We start from the raw sequence: 20,716 nt of genomic DNA on the forward strand, positions 1-20,716 counted from the left end.
GCTCACCTAGCCATTTATCCCTCCGCCCTTCAATTGACCCCACATGTGTTTATCGGCCAGGTTGGCACAATAAGCTAACTACCTCAGCTGCCCAGATCTCTGCTAGTGGCCCATGAGTCAGTTTGCCCCAACACTCTGTAAACAGGATTCAGGGTGCCCAGACCATCTGCAGCATTTTATTTCATTTTTCCTCTTCTCTTACCAAACTAGAGACCAGACCCTAGAGGTGGACACCAAGCTTGGTAGAGGGGCAGTATGAAAGAGGAAGGCCCATGACAAGATGGATGGACACAGTGGCTGCAACGATGGGCTAAAGCATAGGAACAATTGTGAGGACGACATGGAACTGGGCAGTGTCTCGTTCTGTTGTGCATAGGGTAGCTACGGGTCAGAACCAGCACCTAGCAACAACAACTTATCGAACTTGGCTTTGCCTTTTACCTTTGAATCCTCCCATGTGAGCCCAGTGTGTAAAGTGACCAGCTGCCTCCCTCGAGTGGCCCTTGGACAGTGTGTCCATTTGCAAATACACACACACAGTGCCCACGATTGACGTGTCACTCACGTGATCCGTAACATCCAGTGCACTCAGACATACGCGTACATTGCCCTGAACCACACACACACACACACACACACACACACACACACACGTGCCCACACTGTTTAAAAGTGGAACCATCAGACACAACTGCACCCTTGTGAAAACACACCAGCGGCTGGGGTGGCGGCATCAGGCTCTCCATGAGCGATGGGACCCACACCACGGTCGGGCCATGGGAGCCAAACCAGTGTCCACTGTGATGCTTGCTAAGAGCCCTTCAGCAGACCGTGGGCCCTGGCTGCCTTCTCCTTAAATGAAAAGAAAGGAAAGAGATCTCTTCCAATGTCTTTATTATTATAATAATCATAATCTTCAATTTTCAAAAATATAAATAGGTGCACGGAACCCTGATGCCTGCACGGTTCTGGGGGAGGTGGGCAGGAGGCGGGCAGGTGGTGATCCCACTGGGGAGGGGCTGTCCCCCACCCAGCCCTGCTGAGATAGACAGACACCTGCTGGGGTGGCAGACTCGTAGGAGAGGGCCGAGAGTGAACCCGGCTCCCACACTGTGAAAGACCCCTCTGGGGTCAGTCCACCCTGGCCGGAACTCCACTCCCCTGCTCCCTGCCTGGCTCCGTCTTGTCCAATACATTCCCATTCCGAGAGGCTCTCAGCCCCTCCTTGGGCCTCCGCCAGCTCCTGCCAGCCCTCCTCCCTCCTCCTTCGCTCTCCCTGGAGACGAAACCCCATGGATTGCACTGCTCAAGTGGGTCAAGTCAGGATATGAAAAATAATCTTCTTTATTTAACTTAGGCCTCCCCTGCTCCCCTGCTCCCTGCTCTGGTCCCTGGAAAGGCACAGGAGATTGAAGAAATGTCTCTAAACTCAGTCCTGGGGTTGCAGGAGTTTACTTTGGCTTTGGTATTTGGGGGGCTGGGAATAGATGCATTTCTGGAGATTTTTTTTGGGGGGTGTGCACACTCAATGTGGGATTTCATTTTTCCTTCTTTAATGGAATTCCTTAAATGACAAAAAGCGACAAGAAGAAGACACCATCTGTGGACGGCACTCTCAGTTGGGCAGGGCTGCTAGGCTCAGTGTCCTGGGCATGCTCCCAGAAGCGGCTCTCAGTGGGCGGAGCTGGGTGGGCTTCTCAGTCGATGCTTTGTGGTGGAGGCTTAGGGGAGAGAAAGGAGGATGGAGATGTATTTGTAACTGTTCTGCGCAGAACCCAGGGCCGACCCTAGTCCCCACCGCTCTCCTCCTCACAGGCTGCTTCCCTTTCTGCATAAGCCGGGGACACAGGCTCACGAAGGCCGCCTGGAGCTTTCTGGACTGTCCCTGCTCCAGGGGTTCAGGCTGGTGTGGGCAGGGAAGCAGATTCCTCATTTCCTAGCCTCTTCCAGCAGATGAAGGGGAGCCCTTCCCTGGCCCAGGCACCCATGCTTCCTTGAGACAGGACTTAGGACCCCCACTGCCCCCTGAGCTCACCGCCCCTGCTCAACTCAGCAGCTGGTGCAGATGCCGACCACCAGGTGCTCTGGGGAGGGCAGGCACCGCCACACATTGGGGCAGAGAGAATGCCATTTGGGTGGGACCCAACCCTGAGCCCAACCCTGAGCCCAGTGAGGAATAGGAGGGGCGGTTCTCACGGTCTGTGCAAGTGATCCGAGGCACCTCCCAGTGCCCGCTGGGCTGGCACCGAATGGTGGGCACATGGCGCTGCACAAAGCCCTTGCTGCATTGGTACCGCACCAGCGAGTTGATTTCATGTCGGCCCTTCTTCTGCCCCAAGGTTCTGGCATGTTCCACCACAGGGGGCTCTCCGCAGGCCACTAGGGGGCAAACACCTTTTAGAAAGGGCTCTTACCAAACGCCCTAGGGGATGAGTCACTGGGCCTGCCATACATCCTGGATGAGTAATTACCAGGGGTCATGGCCTGGGGAGCTAACAACAATGAGCGAGAGAAAGAAGGGAAAGTTCTGAAAAGGACAGTGGTGACTGACCGCTCAACTCTTCTTGATACGACTGAACGATCACACTGCATGATGTGTGAATCATTTGCCGACCATGCTATGAAAACGTTGGCGTAGCATAGACCACCAAGACAGTGTTCTACATCTTTCTTTGGTAAGTGGCCATTCGGGTCTCATACACCTCTAAGGTGTAAATGCCCCAAGGGATGGAGAGTGAAGAAAATAGAAGACACATGGAAACAATCAGCCTAATGGACCAACACATCATGAGAACATCAGTCTCTGCCCCAACCGGAGACCAGAAGAACTAGATGGTGCCCAGCTACCACCACCAACTGCTCTGTAAAAGGTCACCTTAGAAGGTCCTGGATGGAGGGGGACAAAAATGTGGAAACAGAACTCACAGTCTTAAAAGACACAAAGCTTGCTGGTCAGCTAGAGACAGGTGGACCCCAAGACTACAGCGCTTAGTGACCCTTCAGGTTTGGAACGGAACTCACCTGCAGGGCTCAATTTCAGCCAAAAAATGAGAAGAAAAGTAGAGGAGCTCCATGGTGGCCCACTCTGGGGATGAGCTGGTGCTGCCACCTCTGGCTTCCCCCACCCCCCAAAACCATTTAATTGGGAGTTAATACAGATATATCATCCCATCGTTCAATCACATCACTGAGTATTATACAATGGCCACCACAATCCGTTTCAAAACATAATTTTCCTTCCTGAACTCCTTGACATCAGCTCCCTTTTACATGCCCCCCAACAACTGTATCCCCAGAAACCCTTAGTCTACTTGCCGTCCCTATGGGTTCATCAATCCTGGGTTTTATATACTGAAAAAACAGAAAAACATGTACAACAAATTCACGAGGGTGACCCCCAATGATTTAACACATCTGAGACAAACCCCAATATGAACAACCAGAAAAACCACAGAAAATGTTGAAAACCAGATCAGGCCCAGTGTGTATCGCAGGGGGAATCAACGGACAAGGTTTTAACTGTTCAACTCTGGTTTATCATTTTGATCCCCACCCCCGTTGTAACAAAAGACATTTTATGTATTTTAATATTGATTACCTTCTTCTTAATTTTGATCTTTTATCGTCATCTCTCCAATACACTCTATTTGGTAACCACATTCCTCCCATCTCTCTATTCTGGATACAGGGAACACCCCTGGCTTTGAGGTGACAGCAGAGCAGGATTCCGGAGCTAGGAGCAGTCATTTTAAGGCTGGGGCACTGTAGGAGTGGCCCTGGACTCCCACACTCTGTGGGAAACCCTGCCTCCTGGCTGTCATCTTCCTGTAGCACCAGGAAGCGGGAGACCATTGGCTATAACCTCGGGTCCCTCTGAGCACCAGGAAGGGAATAACAAGGGGGTTCTTAACAAGTTGAAGAACCTGTTGGCTTGCATGTCGGGCAGCTGTTTCTCAGGAGGAAAATGAGGATTTCCACTCCCAAAAAGAGTCACAAAGGAGCCCTGGTAGCTTAGTGGTTATACATTGGGCTGCTAACCACAGGGTACCTCAGTTCAAAACCACCAGCACCTTCAAGGGGGAAAGATGAAGCTGTTTAGGGGCGGTTTTAATCTGTCCTGTAGAGTCTATGCGAGTCAGAATCGACTTGCTGGCAGTGAGTGAAATGCACCAAGTATGAATGCCTTGGGTGATACGCATGGTTAACATCCTCAGCTGCTGACTGAAGGTTAGAAGTTTGAGTCCACTTGGAGGTGCCTCAGAAGAACAGCCTGGTGATCTTCTGGAAAATCAGGCACGGAAAACCCTCTGGAGCACAGAGCTGCTCCGACACACCGGGGGCGCGCCCCGAGTCCGAGCCAGCTCCACCCGACTGGTGCTGGCAATATATTGTATGCATCTTCAGCACAAACCCAAACCCCAAACCCGTCCCATCGATGGCCAGGCAATTTCAACTCATGGCGACAGTGCCAGAGGGTTTTCAGTGGGATTGGTGATCTCACAGCAGTTTGCCAGGCCTTTCTACCAGGTACTGCTATCTTTGCCAGGTACTGCTGAGTGGATTCGTGCCAACCAGCTGCACTCTCTTGGGACCAGGGTACATTCATACAGTGGAGACTTGTTCAGGGAAGAAAAGGAACGAGTGAGCTATCGGCCACCAACTGATGGGGTAGGGGAGAGAGCAACCTTGAATGCCTTCAGCTAAGTGCAGAGACGCAGTCTCCAAAGGCTCTACACTGACCGTGTGGCTCTGACTGTTTGCGATTCTGCAAAAGGCAACAGTGGAAACGTCAGTGGGTTGCAGGGGTTGCAGTGGGGCTGAGGGTGGGGCCGGGGATGGGGAGGGGCGGACTGGTGAACCCATTTTGTGTGATTCTGTACTAGTGGACCCGCGACATCATGGATTTGCCAAAAGCCACAGGGCTTCCCCACACAGAGTGAACTCTCACGGGAAGGATAGACACGTCCCTTAGCAACGTGCCCATAACTGTCAATCCAGGGGAACAGATGAAATGCAGGAACGGCAGATGTTAATACCAGGGGAACGGTAAGAAGCAAGAAAGTGAATGGGGACTATACGCCCTGCAGTTTTCCTGTCAGTGGCTCTAGAGAAGAGTCTGTTAAAATTAAGTGGGAGAAAAGCGGGCTGTCCACTCCCATCCACAGTTACAATCTTGGAAAGCAGGGACATGGTTCTGCGTTGCCGTGAGTTGGCATCAACTTGATGGCAGTGAGTTGGGTATGGTTGATTACAATGAAAAGAGGGGCTCTTAAGGGGATGAAGGAGCCCTCGTGGTACAGTGGTTATACTCTGGGTTGTGATTCGCGTGGTTGGCAGTTTGAAACCACCAGCAGCTCCGAGGGAGAAGGACTGGCTTTCTATTCCCATAAACAGTTACAGTCTCGGAAATCCACAACCTTGGCTCGATAGCAGTGAGGGTGGTTTTGGGAAGGGGATGAAGTCGGTGAAAGGCAGGGGAGGAGGGTGAGGCTGGGCAGATGGTCTATAACCTCTCATGAGAACCCCCAGTGCCCTGCTTACCGGCGCCCTTTTTACACGTGAAGGGCAGGTAGTAATTACAGGGCACGTCATTCCACTCGCCCTTCTCATGCCAGATCATCACCACGCAGTCCTCCCCGCTGGCAAAGAAGTTGTCCGGCTGGTTGGGGCGCCAGTTCTCAAAGTGCTGTGGGCAGGGTTGGGAGAGAAGAGAGGGGCAAAATAGCCTGCTCACTTCCTGCCCCACGTTCTCCTGATAGCCCTTCGGCAGCGCAAAGGCTGCTGGGAGCCTGGTCAGGGCTGTCATGGGCGACGGAGAACCCAGGGCCGAGATGGAGCCGGACAGACAACCTGGCCCTGGGCCCTTCCAGGAGATCAGCCCCTCAAGCTTGCACAATCTTGTTACAGAGCTAATTGCTATGTCAGCCCCTGCACAAAGGGACGTGACGGTACCTGGTCCTGCACCATCCCTATGACTGGTTGAAGATCAAACTGCTGTGATCTATAATGGGTTCATTGCTTAAGTCTACGAAATAGGTGGCCAGGCCTTTCTTCCTGATCTCTTTTAGTCTGAAACCTGTATCGTGGCAACATATGCGCTTCCGCTGAATGACAACAATCTCACAGTGGCATACAAAGGCTCACCCAGAGGCTGTCCTGCTTAGGTTGGACAGAAGGGGAGAATCCTGGCGGCTTACACTACAGGCTCTGCCCCAGGCTTCTCCCTCCAGCCTTGTTTTGGGCAAAGACGGTCTCCTGAATCATTGAACTAATCAGTCGCACACACCTCTTCCAGGGCACTTCCCCTGAGCTCCTGTAGCATTTACCGGCTCCATAATGTTAGGAGGCCTGAGGGCACAGTGGCTACGTGTGCGGCTGCTGACCACAGGGTCGGCAGTTCAAGCCCCCCAGCAGCTCCACAGGGGAAAGGTGTGTGGGTCTGTTTCCGTACAGTCACAGCCTTGTAACCCCACAGGGGCAGTTCTCCCCTGTCCTCCAGGGCCGCCATGAGTCACGAGGGACTCGACAGCAATGGGTTTGCTTGGGGCCCGGCTGTCAACGGAAAGGTTGGCTGTTTGAAGCCACCCAGCGGCTCCTCGGGAGAAAGATGGGACTTTCTTCCTTCACAAAGAGTTACAGCCTCGGAACCCCACAGGGGCTGTTCTACCTGGTCCTACAGGGCCACTGAGAGTCGGCACCGACTCACTGGCCGTGAAGCTTTGGTTTCCAGGGTGGCATGCTTGCCTGCCTCCTTTCCTTCCTGGCTCTGGTTCCCTCAACTCCTCTGGTCCTGTGCTGGGCTCTGTAGACACAGCCCCGCACTCCAGGGCTCAGCGCCCAGCAACTGCCCCGTGAGTGTTGAGGCTCGGTTAGAGTGCTTCAATCTCTGGTGGTCTTCCACCCCAGCCCCTCGTGTCTGGGCTGCCAGCGCTGCCTAGTGCCCCTGACTCACCAAGGGGTGTCCATCTGCCCAGTGGAAGTCCCCTTCGACAGTCCTGTCATTCAGGCCGATCCACTGGTAGTCTTGAGCGTTGTCTGCAGAGGACATGAGTGGGGTGAGCAAGGGGCTGGGCTCTGATGGGGCCTGAGAGTCCAGTGCGCTGGGAGGAATGGGCCCTGCCTGTTTTCAGAAGGCTCACACACACACACATGCGTGCACGCGCGCGTCCCAACCACCTCCCTTAGTGGGGATGAGCAGGTTATGACCTTGATGGCTAGGTCTGGGACTGACAGTCCTGAGGGCAGCCAGAGCCCCTGGTCCCCAAGTCACCTGTGTCCTCTTCTGAGAGCTTGATACCCTGCCCCCCTTTCCCGCCGCCGCCACTCACTGTTGACGAAGGCCTGCTCTTCGGGCGTGAGGATGCTGGCCAGGTGCGCCTGGTGCTGCTGACAGTGGACCTCGGCCTGCGTCCAGACCTTGCGGTCGGGGAAGTGGCGGTAACAGTGGCCCTGGAACTTGGCCCAGCCTTTCTCGCACAGCTCCTGATCTGCAACACAGGTCGGGGCCATGAGGGGGCTCCAAGGTCAGCGGGGGCAGCACCGGCTGCCGGTCCGATGCCACGAACCCCTCTGTTCACACCCCGTAAATGTCGGGGCGCCAAGCTGGAGACGCCCAGCTTCAGTGGCAAGCCATGAAGCCTGGTCATGACCTCGGGTCGAGGGTCCTTGTTCTCTCTGATGTTGCCCTCTCCCTCCTGAGCGTAGGTGCTGCCTGGCAAGCCCCGTAAGGAGGCAGGAGTGGGGGGTGGGGGCAGTGGGCCGTGAAGGCAAACGAGGTGCAGAAGCTCTGAGAGAAAAGCTGCTGAGGGCACCCAGGTGAGGCAGCTGAATCTGGGGGTAGCAGGGGCTTGAGGGGCAGAAACGCTTCCACTGTGGGCCCACGGAAGCGCCCGAGCAAGGTGGCATCCACCGACCAGCGCCGGCTTCAGCTGAGCACTTGACTGGACTCAGGGAGGGGACACACCGGCCGGGGCTCATGGCAGGGGACCCTGTTTTTGTGGCACGTATGGGCTGGAGGGGAAGAGGGCAGAAGCCCGGCTCCTCCCGAGCCTGACTTCCCAATCAGTCCTCAGGTCTGGAGAGGGGGTCTGGTTTGGACAACTCGTGGGTGGAGTGGGGACACAGGCAGGGCATCCCTCCCAAACTCTGCCCTCTGTGACCTTGGGATAGGTGCTTTAGCCGGCTCTGGTGGGCACAGTTACACCTCAGAGGTTGGCAGAGGCTGTACCCCAGGGCTCCCCTCCCTCTGCCAGAGCCAGTTATTGCATCTTCAGCACCCACCCTGGGCAGAAGGCGCCCCAAGACACTTTCTTCCTTTGTGTCCAGAGGTCTCCCAGGTGAAGGGCTGCCTCAGGTCCCCGAGCCCTCAAGCTCTATGGGGGCGCTCTGAGTGGGGCCATTAACAGTCACCCATCCCAAGAGGGGAAGAGGTATTAGGTTGAAGGGGTGGATGCTTTGGGACAATGAAGAGGTGAGCCTCAGAGGGCAGCAGCCTGGGAAGAAAGCAGCAGGGGGCCAGGCAGGATACCCCCATCTCCCTTGCTTCCAAGGGATAGGGCGGAGGGCTGGGGAGAAGCCACCGCAGCAGCAGCTCAGCACAGTGAGGTCAGAACCATCGTCCCAGCCGGGTTTGGGCCACATTGGCATCTAGGTTTGAAGTGGGACAGGCAAAGCTGGGGTGCAGCTTCTCTGGGAGAGGTCAGCGCCATGCGGGACAGGCCCTGAGAAATCAAGCAGTGTTAGGGGTGGAAAAAGCAGGGGCCAGCGCGAAGGCAGGGGCCACTGTGGGAGGGGCAGGCACAGGGACGCAGCGCCCAGGAATGGACCCGGGGGTGCGGTCAGCTGGGTGGCTCCTGGCCCCGTCAGCACCCAGAGTCTGGTGAATGTGAACACCCCTCACCCCTTCCGGAAACTAAAGAGCGTCTACATCATGTCCCTGACGGACTCTGTTCCCCTGTAGCAAGCTGGGGGACAGTCCTTGTAGCTTCCCGCTTCTGCCCTCACCAAGACCTCATGCACTGGTTTCTCACGGCCTTGGGTGTGAGGAGGCAGGGTGAATGGCTGCAGGGGAAGAGGGAGTCCAGGTCTTACCCGCCCACCTGCCTCCATAGGCCTAACTTCCTCCACCAGTCTGTAACCTTGGCAGTGGCTCTGGGAGAGACCAGTGCGCAACCAATGCTCTCCTGCTCGGCTACCACCTGGAAGCTTCTGGAGGTCCAACTGGAGGATTCCTTCAGGATGCTTTATCAGCTCAGTGGTCCTCAACCTTCCTGATGCCGCGACCCTGTCATGCAGGTCCTCATGTCGTGGTGACCACCCAACCATAAACTTGTTTTCATTGCTACATCATGACTGTCATTTTGCTACTGTTATGGATCGGGCGACCCCTGGGAAAGGGTCGTTTGACCCCCAAACGGGTCGCAACCCCCAGGTTGCGAACCTCTGCTCTAGTGCCTTTGTACCCGTGCTGCATGGGCCATTGCTGCCAGCCCTGCAGCCCATTCTCCCTCTCTGCGCGGTGGAGGCCCTGGAAGCCCGGAGGGGGTGGGGAGACTGGGACACACCCTGGGTGAGAGAGCTGGGGGTGCAGGCTGGCCCCGCATGGGCTCATGGAGCCCAGCGTCCCTTGGTGGAGGGGCAGCTAGTCCGGGGGAAGAAGTGGCGGTTTGGGCAAGACCCGAGAGAGGAAACAGACCCCTTGAGTGAGGGAGGGAGAGGGGAAGCTTGGGCCCGAGTGACCCAAGGGAGGAGGGGGAGGTGACATGCGGTGGTCCCTGCTCATGCACAAATTGAGCATGCTCGTGACATGCAGGCTCTCAGGTAGACAAGGAAGGCGGGTGCATCATGGTGACACGATAGGTCTGAAGGCCACCAAGGCCCTATGGGGAAGTGAGGAGGCAGGCCCATGCCCACGACCGTACTGGAAAGATCTGTGGTTGCCATCCAGAGAGAGAAAGGATTCGTCCCATCCTACATCTTCCTTTTGGGCCAATGCATCGCATCAGCTTTTGCTCTTGGTCTGACTTACACACAGGCCTCTGCGGTTGAGCGGCAGGTCTGGGGCCCCGGAGAAGGTTAGGCTCGAAAGGCTCCCCAGAGCCCCGCCGGCCTCCCCTGCTCTCCCTTGGTCAGCCCTGGAGGAGGGCGCTCCAGGGGAACAGCGAGGAGTGGGTGTCTGGATGGGCCTGAGGGACCCAGTCCGGGCCCCGAGCCTGTGGTTAGCAGGGCAGGGTGAGGGGGGCGAGGGGCTAGCAGTTAGCCACGTTAGCTGAAGCCGAGACGGCCGTACCGAGCTCACACAGGTCCCCTCCGTAGCTGGGAAGGCATAAGCATGTGAAAGAGTCCAGGGCGTCCACGCAGGTGGCTCCGTTCAGACAAGGGCTTGGGAGACACTCATCAATGTCTGCAAGAAACCAAGGGCCGCCATTAGGACGCCTGCGGCAGGAAGCTGCAGCTCTGCAGAGCCCTGTGGCCTCCTGCCGGGTGGCCGGCCCTGCTGCTCTCCAGGTCCCGGGGAGGGGACCCACTGGGTTTCCCCAAAACTGATGCTGCTGCTGCCACCGCCGCGCCGTTGCCGCTGCCATCCTGGCACGCTGACTTAAAGATCCAAACATGGGTTTTCTTGGATACACGTTACTCTTGGTTGGCAACCTTGGGGTATCGGAGTCAGGTTTCCCCCTGGGGTTGAAGAAAGCCCACCTTCACAACGCCTTTCCTGCAAATGCTCCAAGAAGGCACTGGGTGTGAACCGGCTCGGAGCAGTGTGATGCAGGGCGCGGCTGGACTCCAGCTCTTGAAGCTTGGTGGATTTCCCCTTTCCCTCGGGGCTGTCTCTGTCCTTCGGACCCAGGCGAGAGAGTGAACAGGTGGGAGGTGCCCCGCCCAGTGTTACCCAGTGAGACAATGGCTGTGTGAGGTTTCCACACGGGGCTCATTACATCTCTCTGGTTGTCTCCAGTACCGAGTCAAGATGAAGCTGGCAGCTCTTTTTTGGTAACGGGATAAAAACTTGTCCAACATTTTCCCAAGTAACCTCCAGCAAACTTAAGGTCCCAGAAATGTGACAGATTGGAGTTCCATCCTGGGCAGACAAAGGCAGGTCTTTGACACCGGTTACGCCCTTAGTAGACAGATGCCCACCAGCACCAGCTTGAGACGATTTCCATTCGCCTCTTCGCCTCTGGCAGGTCGCTTCTCATCTTCTGATCCCAGGCTGTTCTTTCTGATCAGATGCGCTTAGGAGACATGAGGTGGTAGGTCAACCCTTGCCTCCACCTTGCACCGAGCAGCCGAGGTCAGGATGGAGTCACTGAACCTGGTCTTTTGGAGAAACTGGAAAACCTGGAAAGCTCGCGTTTGCCACCTCGGGAGCTTCTGATGGTTCTTTCTGGGGTTCCTCCCTCAGGACCACAGTAGAAGACACTGGAGGGCCTTTCTTTCCAGGGTGGCAACCGAGTGGTGTATCCGTGGCACCTTGGTACGTGGCTTGAAGATGTGATGCCTTGGTAGGTGTGGTTGCACCCACACAGCCTCTAGGGTCCGACGAGGGAGGTGTCCACAGTGCCTTCTGTGGGAGCAGCTCAGGCCTGGGCTGGGACTAGGATCCCTGAGTCCTAAATATGTCCCAGGACTTTGCTCTTGCCTCTCATGGTAAGATCTGAGGGCATTAAAGTCAATCCTCTGACGAGCTGGTCAAAGCACTTTCCTCCATATCAGCATAATAGCAGTACCTCGTAGACATCTTTGAAGCCAGAGCTGGGTTTGTCCAGTTCACAGTCTTTGCATCCTTCCCAGGACGCTCTTCAGCTCAGCCAGCGTGTATCGGATGCCACCGTTCCATGTCTACAAGGGTTACCAGCAAACCCCAAATGCATGGCAGAATGCACTGAGATTCCAGTATGCACTTGGATTCCCAGCATGCACCGGGATTCTCAGACGCAGCAGCAGCAGCAGCAGTAGCAGCAGCAGCAGCAGCAGCAGCAGCAGCAGCAGCAGCAGCAATAGGCCAGGCCAGTCACGGGGGTGGAAGCTGGCAGTGGCTGTCCTGTTTCAGGAAAGCGACCATTTTCTCTTGCTCATTAGCATCATGATTGGCAGCACTGGGCAAGGGCGGGCATATTAAGCAAATGTAGGCGCTAAAGCAGTTGTGGAGAGCAGGGGAAAGGAGTGCCCTCTGGGAAGTAGAGTCAGAGGCCAGCCCTGGAGTCTCTGGCCAGCCCGTGCCATGGGGCTGGAAAGGTGGAAGCTAGTTTCATTCGTCCACCCCTAGGCTTCTGGCCAGGCCTGTTTACGTCCATCTTTGGCCGGAGTACAGGATCCGAGAACGCTCCAAGGGACTTGGGACCCAGGGAACCGATGCCTGGGCGCAGCAGCTGAATTCCTTTGGTTTGAAGGTCTCTGAGGAAGATGAATCTGTGGGCTCTTTAACAACTGGCAGTTCATATTTCGGACACCCACAGAGAACTCAAACTACCTGCAGTCCACAGTCTGGAGCCACACTGAACGGGAGTGGCTTGGGACCCCAGGGCCACAGTCCCGGGGCGGGGTGGGGGGGTTTCTAGCAGGTTGTGTGAGGGCTGACTCACTCTTTCTCCCCGCAGAACTGGGGAAGGAGAACACCTTTTTTTCAGTAAAAGCCCCTGCCGTGTGACGATGACCTCAATCCAGTCGTAGCTCTCAGCCCCCCCGCCCTCCCCAACCGGGGAGTTTAAAAACCTCCAATACCTGCAGGGATGGGACCCCAGGCACTAGGAAGGCTTAAAGCCTAGAACCACTTCCTTTCATATGGACGCACAGAGGAGGAAAACGAGGCTTGGCTGGGGAGGGGCTGAGGTGGACCCTAAGCCCCTCTGCGTGCTGGTTCCCTTGGAAGCCCAACTTCCAGAGGGGTCCTTCCTTCAGCTAAGTGTGTGGCCCCCAGGAAGGACCACCTCCACTCTGCGGGTGTCACTTCTCTCTGTGCTGCACCTTCAAGTGGGGATGTCACCAAGCTGCTCAGAGCTGTTCAGGGACACGACGGGCGGGGGGGGTGGGGGGAGCAAGGAGACTTGTCCTCACAGCAAGGTGGTTAAGCGCCCCTTGCAGCCCACTTGCATGAATTTCAGGGCCAAAGAGGACACCAGCCCCGCAGTGGCTCCTTCGGCACTTTGGCCTCAAGTATCAGGCTGGGAGAAGGTTGCGAAGAACAGAGAAAGGTGTCAGGAGACGCTAGAGGTGGCCGTGGGACTCTGGTCCTGGCCCCTGGCTGAGCTGACCCCTAGCCCTGAGCCTCAGAACATTTCTGCCAAACCTCCCTCCCTTCTGCGGACCCACGGCAGCAGAATTCGCACATCCACGATGCCCACCAGGAGGCGCATCTCGCAGGACCACACCCCCTGCCCACGAGACTTCTCCGCCAAGGCTTGTTGGAAGAAAGCACTATATTAGGGGCTCCCCAGGTCCCTGAGTGTCGGGAAGGCTTTACCCACAATCACTGGCTTGCAGGCTGGGGGTTCCTGCCCACCAGCAGTGCGGTGGAAGAAAAGCCTGGTTATCTGCTTCTGGAAAGATCTAGAGTCGAGAAAACTCCATGATGCAGTTCTCCGGTGACACATGGGTCATTACCGGTTGGCCCTGCCTCAAGAGTAAGGGTCTCCCCTGGCTCTCTCCAGAGGCAGCCCCACCAGGGCTGGCCGATGGGCCCCCAGAGTGCAGCTGTAGCCCCTGGGCCCACTAGGGCCCACTGAGAATGTTTCCTCCTTGTCAACAAGGCCAGGGCCTTCCTACACCACTGTCTCTGGCCACGGGCAAAGGTGTGCTCAGGGCACATCCCCGCCTGTGCATGTAGTTGATCCCCGCCCCCGGGGGAACGAGGGGATAGATGCACAGGCGCCTCTGTTTATATACACACATATATATTTACTGTATAGCGCACACATACAGTATATTTATATTATATAAGCATATAATATAGAATAGTGTGTTAATTAATTTGAATATATATTCATATATATATAAACACGGACACGCCCTTCTTTTGTACAGAAAGCCGACAGGGCAGAGTTTCCTGGCACGGTTATGGGATAGTGGTGGATCTCCCCCTAGGACCCATTTCTCCCTTTTTGTAAGAGTTCCTTTTGGGATAGACCCTGATGCTTAGAGGATTGGGATAAGGGGCCAAGGCAGGGAGAAAGGTAACCCAAGGACCTGAGCTCAGAGGCCACAGAGAACATCTTCCCTCCAAGGTGGGGACATTAAGGACATGAAATGTCATCATGACCAGAGGCCTGGGATGTGTCCACAGACTGGCATGTGGCTTCTAACCGGCTCATGGTGGGGTCCCCTCCACTCCCCTTCCTTGAGCCCTCCGGGTTGACCTTCAAAATCCAACCACAGTTTGGACCCCACTCACAAACTCACCTGTGGCCCAACAGAAACAAATTACTTACTAGTTCCTTTGCTTTACGTTTCTCGTCCCAAACCATCATGTAACAGACACCAGGGCCACGGTGCTGAGTTCCTCCCTCGGCCCCACCCTGGCACCCCACTGTGCCTCTCTCCTGGCCACACCCAACATGCCCCACTCTCAGTCCCTTCTGGGGCAGAAGAGTCCACCCAGCCCCCTTCCTCATGCCCACCCAGCTGAGGAGGATCTTGTCAGTATCACAGTGCCTGCACTGTAGCCAAGGGGCACAGACACATGGCTCATTTCCTGCCTCCTGGCAGGGCTCCTGGGCACAGGGTCGGGGTACCTCAGCCCTGGGGAGAGCTGAGCGTCCAGACGCAGCCGCCCAGGCACCCGTGCAACCACGGAGCTCACAGTGGTGCGCATGGTCCCCGTGGTCCACGAGGCCAACTGGGGTTCAAATATGTACTCTGTCCCACCTGGGTACCTGTCTCAGGGCATCCGGGGGCCTCACTCTGTCTATAAAAGCCTTCTTAGCTCAGAGCGGGGCTGCAAGGTCACCCAAGAAAGACAGCTGCCACGCCTGGTGCCCGGGATTAGAGAGACCCGGTCCTTTCATTGATGCTGAGGTGAAGTCTTCATGGTAATAACATCCTACAGAGGGGTCACCCAAGACCAGGGATGGGCGGGGACCGCACCCAAACCAAACTCCTTGCCATCGAGTCGATTCCACCTCGTAGCCTCCCAGCAGGGCAAGGCAGAACCACTCTGTGGGGTTTTGAGATGGCAAAACCTTACAGGGACAGCCAACCTCATCCTATTCCACAGCCTGCTGGGTTCGAACTGCTGACCTTGTGGTTAGCAGCCCACACTTATCCGGCTGGACCACCAGGGCTGTTTCTGCCCTTCACACACCCCGGATGTATCTGGGCATCAGCATCATCGGCAGGTTCGCTCTCCCCTCTCACACTGCCTCGGGGGCAGGAGAGTTGAGCAGAATTTCCAGCATGCTCCCTGGTGGCACAGCAGGTTAAGCACTGGGCTGCTAATCAAAAGGCCGATGGTTGGAACCCACCAAATGCTCCATGAAAGAAACACGAGGCTGCTGGCTCCCGTAGAGACGGACAGTCTACTCTGCCCTATAGGGTCTAGAGATCGGATTTGATCGCACGCGAGTAGGTTAATGGGGAATCACTCACTCCCTGATATCCAATTGATTCAGATTCCCAATGACCCTCTGCAGAGAGTAGAACTGCCCCGTGGTTTTCTGAGAACTGTAACTCTTTCTGGGAGTAGAAAGCTTCGTCTCTTGGTTTTGAACTGCTGACCTCATGCATGGTAGTCCAGTGCACAACCCACGGTGCTTCCAGGGCTGTGACTGTAACTAGTCACCCGTCTCTCTCTGGGCACTGAGTGTTCCTGTGATGGGGGGCCACCATAACACTGCCAGTCACTCACCTGTGAGTAGGCACTGTGGGCAAAGCAGGGTCAAGTGCCTGTTTCACAGGGACGTAAGAACTACGGTCGACCAGGTTCCGCCTCCTGGTCATCACACATGTTTCAGAATAGAATCACACTCCACGATGGCTTCAAGGCTGCGACCTTGTGCAAAGGGACCACCAGGCCTTTCTTCCAAGGTATTTCCGGGCGGGTTTATGCTGCCAGTTTTTTTGGTTAAGTAGCTAAGTGATTAGTTGGCTGTGCCACCCAAAGAATAGCTATGATCCTTTCATGAATATTTACGATTCACTTAATCTTCTCTATGCCAGTAACCTGTGGTGCTACTAGGCGTGGACTGCTAACTGCAAGGTCAGCAGTTTGCAATTCCCAGCGGCCTCTGAGGGAGAAGACGAGGCTTTCTGCTCCGGTAAAGAGTCCGTCTCAGGAACCCTCAGGGCCAGTTTTACCCTGTGCTGTAGAGTTACTCTAAGTCAGAATTGCCTGAATGACAGAGAGAGAGAGAGAGAGAGAGAGAGAGAGAGAGAGAGAGAGAGAGAGAGAGAGAGAGAGAGAGAGAATAGATAGATAGATGATAGATAAAGAGAGAGCATCTTCTCTGGTCCATTCCCATTTTTAGATGAGGGTCAGAGAGATTAAGAAAAAAGCCTGAGATTGCACAGACAACAATGATGGAGCTGGTAGCCAGCCTGGGGGGGTGGGGGGCGCTGTGGTACGCACCACTTGCCTCTGTGCTGTGCTGCCCACAGCCAGAGCTACCCAAGCACGTTTTAAAAGTACCCCCACTTCACCTGTCTCTTCTGGGGCAGTTGGGACGCCAGCGTCTGTTGGGTAAGTGGATGTTTCAGCATCTGGGGGCTCTTCTCCTGAGTGCAGGGGACTTGAAGACTTGGTGTCTAGATGTACCTCTGAAGGGTGCTGGGTGTCCTGGGTCCACACAGCCTCTGGGGTGCTGGTGCTAATGATGACATCCAGCCCCGAGGTGTGGCCGGACATGGCTCCATCAGTTTCACTTCTGTCGCCCGAAGTTGGGAGAGTGGCCCAAGACAAGCTGGATGTGTCTGTACCCACCCCATAGGGGGCAGCTGGTTCTCCACTCCCTTCTGGGGTGGCCCACCTCTCCGTAGGGACTTCCTGGGAGGCAGAGGGACTGCCGCTGCCACTCCCACCCAGGCCTGAGGTTGTCTCAGGATCGGCTTCGTGGAAGGCCAACGTGGCTCCAGCTACGTCAGGGGATGGGGAGGCTTCTCCACTGCCCTGGGGGACAGCAGACGTCCCCACATCAGTCTCAGAGACCTCGCTGCTGGTTTCTGGGATGGATGACACTTGGCCCTCCAACTTGAAGGGTGTTGGGGCAGCTCTGCTGATGTCCCCAGAGGCAGAGGCTTCCCCACTGGACTCAAAGAATCGGGAATGTGTCACAGGAGGTCTTTGGCCGAGCTCTTGGGAGGGAGTCGGCCCAGTGACCCCCTCCACAAAATCTGATGTGATTAAGGTCACTTCTGGAAGTCCTGAGGCCTCTCCACTCGTGCTGGTGGCTGTAGAGGATTCCTCAGGGGTGCCGGAAGAGTCCCCACTAAAGTATGGGGTGCTTGGAGCCTCCCCACTTTGCGTGACTAGCCCCGATTGCATCCCGTCGAGGTCTGAAAATCCGGAGAGGTCTCCCGACGTGTCCGGGGCTCCAGCATGGGTGCCACTGAGTTCCAAAATGCTTGAGGTCCCTTCTGCCTCCTGGGCCGTTGGAGCCTGGGTTACAGATTCTACCAAAGCCCTGTCTATCAGAGAGACGGTGGGGAAACCAGAGGGAAGTCCGCTGCCTTCGTAGGCCCCCGAGGGCAGGCTGCTCCCAACCTCAACTCCAGAGGATTCGCCACTGACCTCCGGTATTCCACTTGGCAGGCCACTGAATTCTGGAGTCTGGGATGGAGACCCACTGGAATCGACTGCTCCGGAAGACTGTCCACCAACATCCACCAGGCCGGACGTGCCCGACAGATCTGCCTCTCCGGATGGAAGGCCACTGAGTTCCACCGACCCCAAGCCTTCTTCTTCTCTAAACGTGGTAGGTGTCACTTCCACAAGACTGGTGTCCACAAACGTAATGCCAGACGCTTCGCCACTGCCGCTGACAGCACCCGAAACCAGGTCCGGGATTCCAGATGTAGCCCCGCCGGACCCTGGCCACCCCGATGGCTGCCCACTGAGATCAGGGACCCCAGATGGTTCTCCACTTAGGTCGGTGATGCCAAATGGTGGGCCACTGCCGAAACCCACTCCGGACGCTTCTCCACTGGCATCGGGCTGCCCAGAGGACAGCCCGCTGAGATCAGTCACCCCAGATGTTTCCCCACTGCTGCCAGGAAACCCTGACGGCTGTTCGGTCACCTCAAAAAGCCCAGATGTTTCCCCACTGCTGAAAGGATAGCCTGATGGCCGCCCACCAACACCAAAGAGTCCAGATGTGTCCCCGCTGACGTCGGGAGACCCGGATGCCTGACCACTGAGATCGGCTCCTGAAGGTAGCCCACTAGTTCCACTGACGTCCAACTCATCCACAGACAGCCCTGACAGGTCTCCAGCACCACTGACCTCGACACTTCCTTTCCCTTCCAGCCCCCCTGTGGTGATGGCTGTGACCACTTCCACCAATGTGGTATTCACTAGGGAGACCGTCGGGAACCCAGAGGGAAGCCCACTGAAGTCAGGTAGGCCAGAGGATGGGCCACTCCCAAGCTCCACTCCGGAATAGTCAACGCTAAGGCCAGAGGGCAGCCCACTTGCTTCTGGAGCCTGCCCACTCCCTAGAGTCTCAGAAGGCAGTCCGCCAAAGTCCAAGTGTCCAGAAGCAGATCCCACCAAGTCCTCTCCAGAAGGCAAACCACTGAGTTCCTCAGCTCCAGAGGCAGAGGCCCCTATGCTTTCGACTCCAGAAGGAAGTCCACTGAGGTCCCCTGCCCCAGAAGCAGAGGCTTCTGGAACCTCTACTCCAGAAGGCAGTCCACTCAGGTCTCCTACTCCAGAGGCAGAGGCTTCTGGAACCTCTACTCCAGAAGGCAGGCCACTCAGGTCTCCTACTCCAGAGGCTGAGGCTTCTGGAACCTCTACTCCAGAAGGAAGTCCACTCAGGTCTCCTACTCCAGAGGCTGAGGCTTCTGGAACCTCTACTCCAGAAGGAAGTCCACTCAGGTCTCCTACTCCAGAGGCTGAGGCTTCTGGAACCTCTACTCCAGAAGTCAGTCCACTCAGGTCTCCTACTCCAGAGGCTGAGGCTTCTGGAACCTCTACGCCAGAAGGAAGTCCATTCAGGTCTCCTACTCCAGAAGCAGAGGCTTCTGGAACCTCTACGCCAGAAGGAAGTCCACTCAGGTCTCCTACTCCAGAAGCAGAGGCTTCTGGAACCTCTACTTCAGAAGGCAGTCCACTCAGGTCTCCTACTCCAGAGGCTGAGGCTTCTGGAACCTCTACTCCAGAAGGCAGTCCACTCAGGTCTCCTACTCCAGAGGCTGAGGCTTCTGGAACCTCTACTCCAGAAGGAAGTCCACTCAGGTCTCCTACTCCAGAGGCTGAGGCTTCTGGAACCTCTACTCCAGAAGGCAGGCCACTCAGGTCTCCTACTCCAGAGGCTGAGGCTTCTGGAACCTCTACTCCAGAAGGCAGTCCACTCAGGTCCCCTGCTCCAGAGGCAGAGGCTTCTGGAACCTCTATTCCAGAAGGCAGTCCACTCAGGTCTCCTACTCCAGAGGGAGAGGCCTCTGGACCTTCTACTCCAGAAGGAAATCCACTGAGGTCCCCTGTTCCAGAGGCAGAGGCTTCTGGAACCTCTACTCCAGAAGGCAGTCCACTGAGGTCTCCTACTCCAGAGGCTGAGGCTTCTGGAACCTCTACTCCAGGCGGCCGTCCACTCAGGTCTCCTACTCCAGAAGCAGAGGCTTCTGGAACCTCTACTCCAGAAGGCAGTCCACTCAGGTCCCCTGCTCCAGAGGCAGAGGCTTCTGGAACCTCTACTCCAGAAGGCAGTCCACTGAGGTCTTCCACTCCAGAGGCAGAGGTTTCTATGCCCTTGCCTCCAGTGGGTAGTTTGTCTACTTCAGGAGTGCTGGACCACTCAATTCTGTCTTCCTCCCCTGAGGCCAGTCCACTTCCTGTAGGCAGACCTGAGCCCACTTCGAGAGTCTGGCCAGTGGAACCAAGGTCTCCAGAGGGTAGTCCGCTGGCACTTTCTCCTGAGGGCTGCCCACTAAAGTCAAAACCTCCGGCAGCATCGCCACTGCCTGCGACATCACCACTGACTTCGGGAGCTCCTGATGCTTCCCCAGAGCCAGACAGCTCAGTCCTGCTAGGCACTGCATAGGACGGGGTAGAGGGCTCCTCTGGGGGGGATGGCTCTTCTGAGGGGGACGGCTCTTCTGAGGGGGATGGCTCCTCTGAGGGGGATGGTTCTTCTGAGGGGGATGGTCTCTCTGAGGGGGATGGTCTCTCTGAGGGGGATGGATCTTCTGAGGGGGATGGTCTCTCTGAGGGGGATGGCTCTTCTGAGGGGGATGGTCTCTCTGAGGGGGATGGTTCTTCTGAGGGAGATGGCTCTTCTGAGGGGGACGGCTCTTCTGAAGGGGATGGTTCTTCTGAGGGGGACGGTCTCTCTGAGGGGGAAGGTCCCTCCGAGGCAGAGGGTACTCCAGTTGCACCGGGGCCTCCTGTGCTCCCCTCTATGTCAGAGTCCGTGGGGGCCCATGTAGGAGGGATCCCTGGAGGAAAGGGGGGGGAGATCAAGAAGAGGGAAAGAATTATTAATGCATGTCCATTTTAAGTCTACGCACAGAAGCTAACCCTTTCTCCCGAGCTCAGAGATCTGGCCAGTCATTCTCTAGGGACCTT

At 56.3% G+C, this 20,716-nt stretch overlaps 1 protein-coding gene across 2 annotated transcripts in view; it reads right to left on the bottom strand.

Annotated features, from left to right (window-relative positions):
- Positions 1 to 877: 877 nt before the first annotated feature.
- Positions 878 to 20,716, bottom strand: part of ACAN (aggrecan) — a 67,161-nt gene continuing 47,322 nt past the window's right edge. The window contains exons 12-18 of one of the 2 annotated variants that reach the window (XM_075557848.1): positions 16,633 to 20,586; positions 10,289 to 10,402; positions 7,329 to 7,487; positions 6,953 to 7,035; positions 5,542 to 5,686; positions 2,197 to 2,379; positions 878 to 1,721 (exon numbers count right to left, since the gene is read on the bottom strand). In XM_075557848.1, coding sequence (XP_075413963.1) covers positions 1,672 to 1,721; positions 2,197 to 2,379; positions 5,542 to 5,686; positions 6,953 to 7,035; positions 7,329 to 7,487; positions 10,289 to 10,402; positions 16,633 to 20,586 — 4,688 coding nt within the window. In that variant the 3' untranslated portion in view covers positions 878 to 1,671. The remainder of the gene's footprint in view (positions 1,722 to 2,196; positions 2,380 to 5,541; positions 5,687 to 6,952; positions 7,036 to 7,328; positions 7,488 to 10,288; positions 10,403 to 16,632; positions 20,587 to 20,716) is intronic. The other variant, XM_075557849.1, reaches the window with a different exon arrangement.

This window comes from Tenrec ecaudatus, chromosome 9, assembly GCF_050624435.1.
Source record: "Tenrec ecaudatus isolate mTenEca1 chromosome 9, mTenEca1.hap1, whole genome shotgun sequence".
Lineage (NCBI taxonomy): Eukaryota > Metazoa > Chordata > Mammalia > Afrosoricida > Tenrecidae > Tenrec > Tenrec ecaudatus.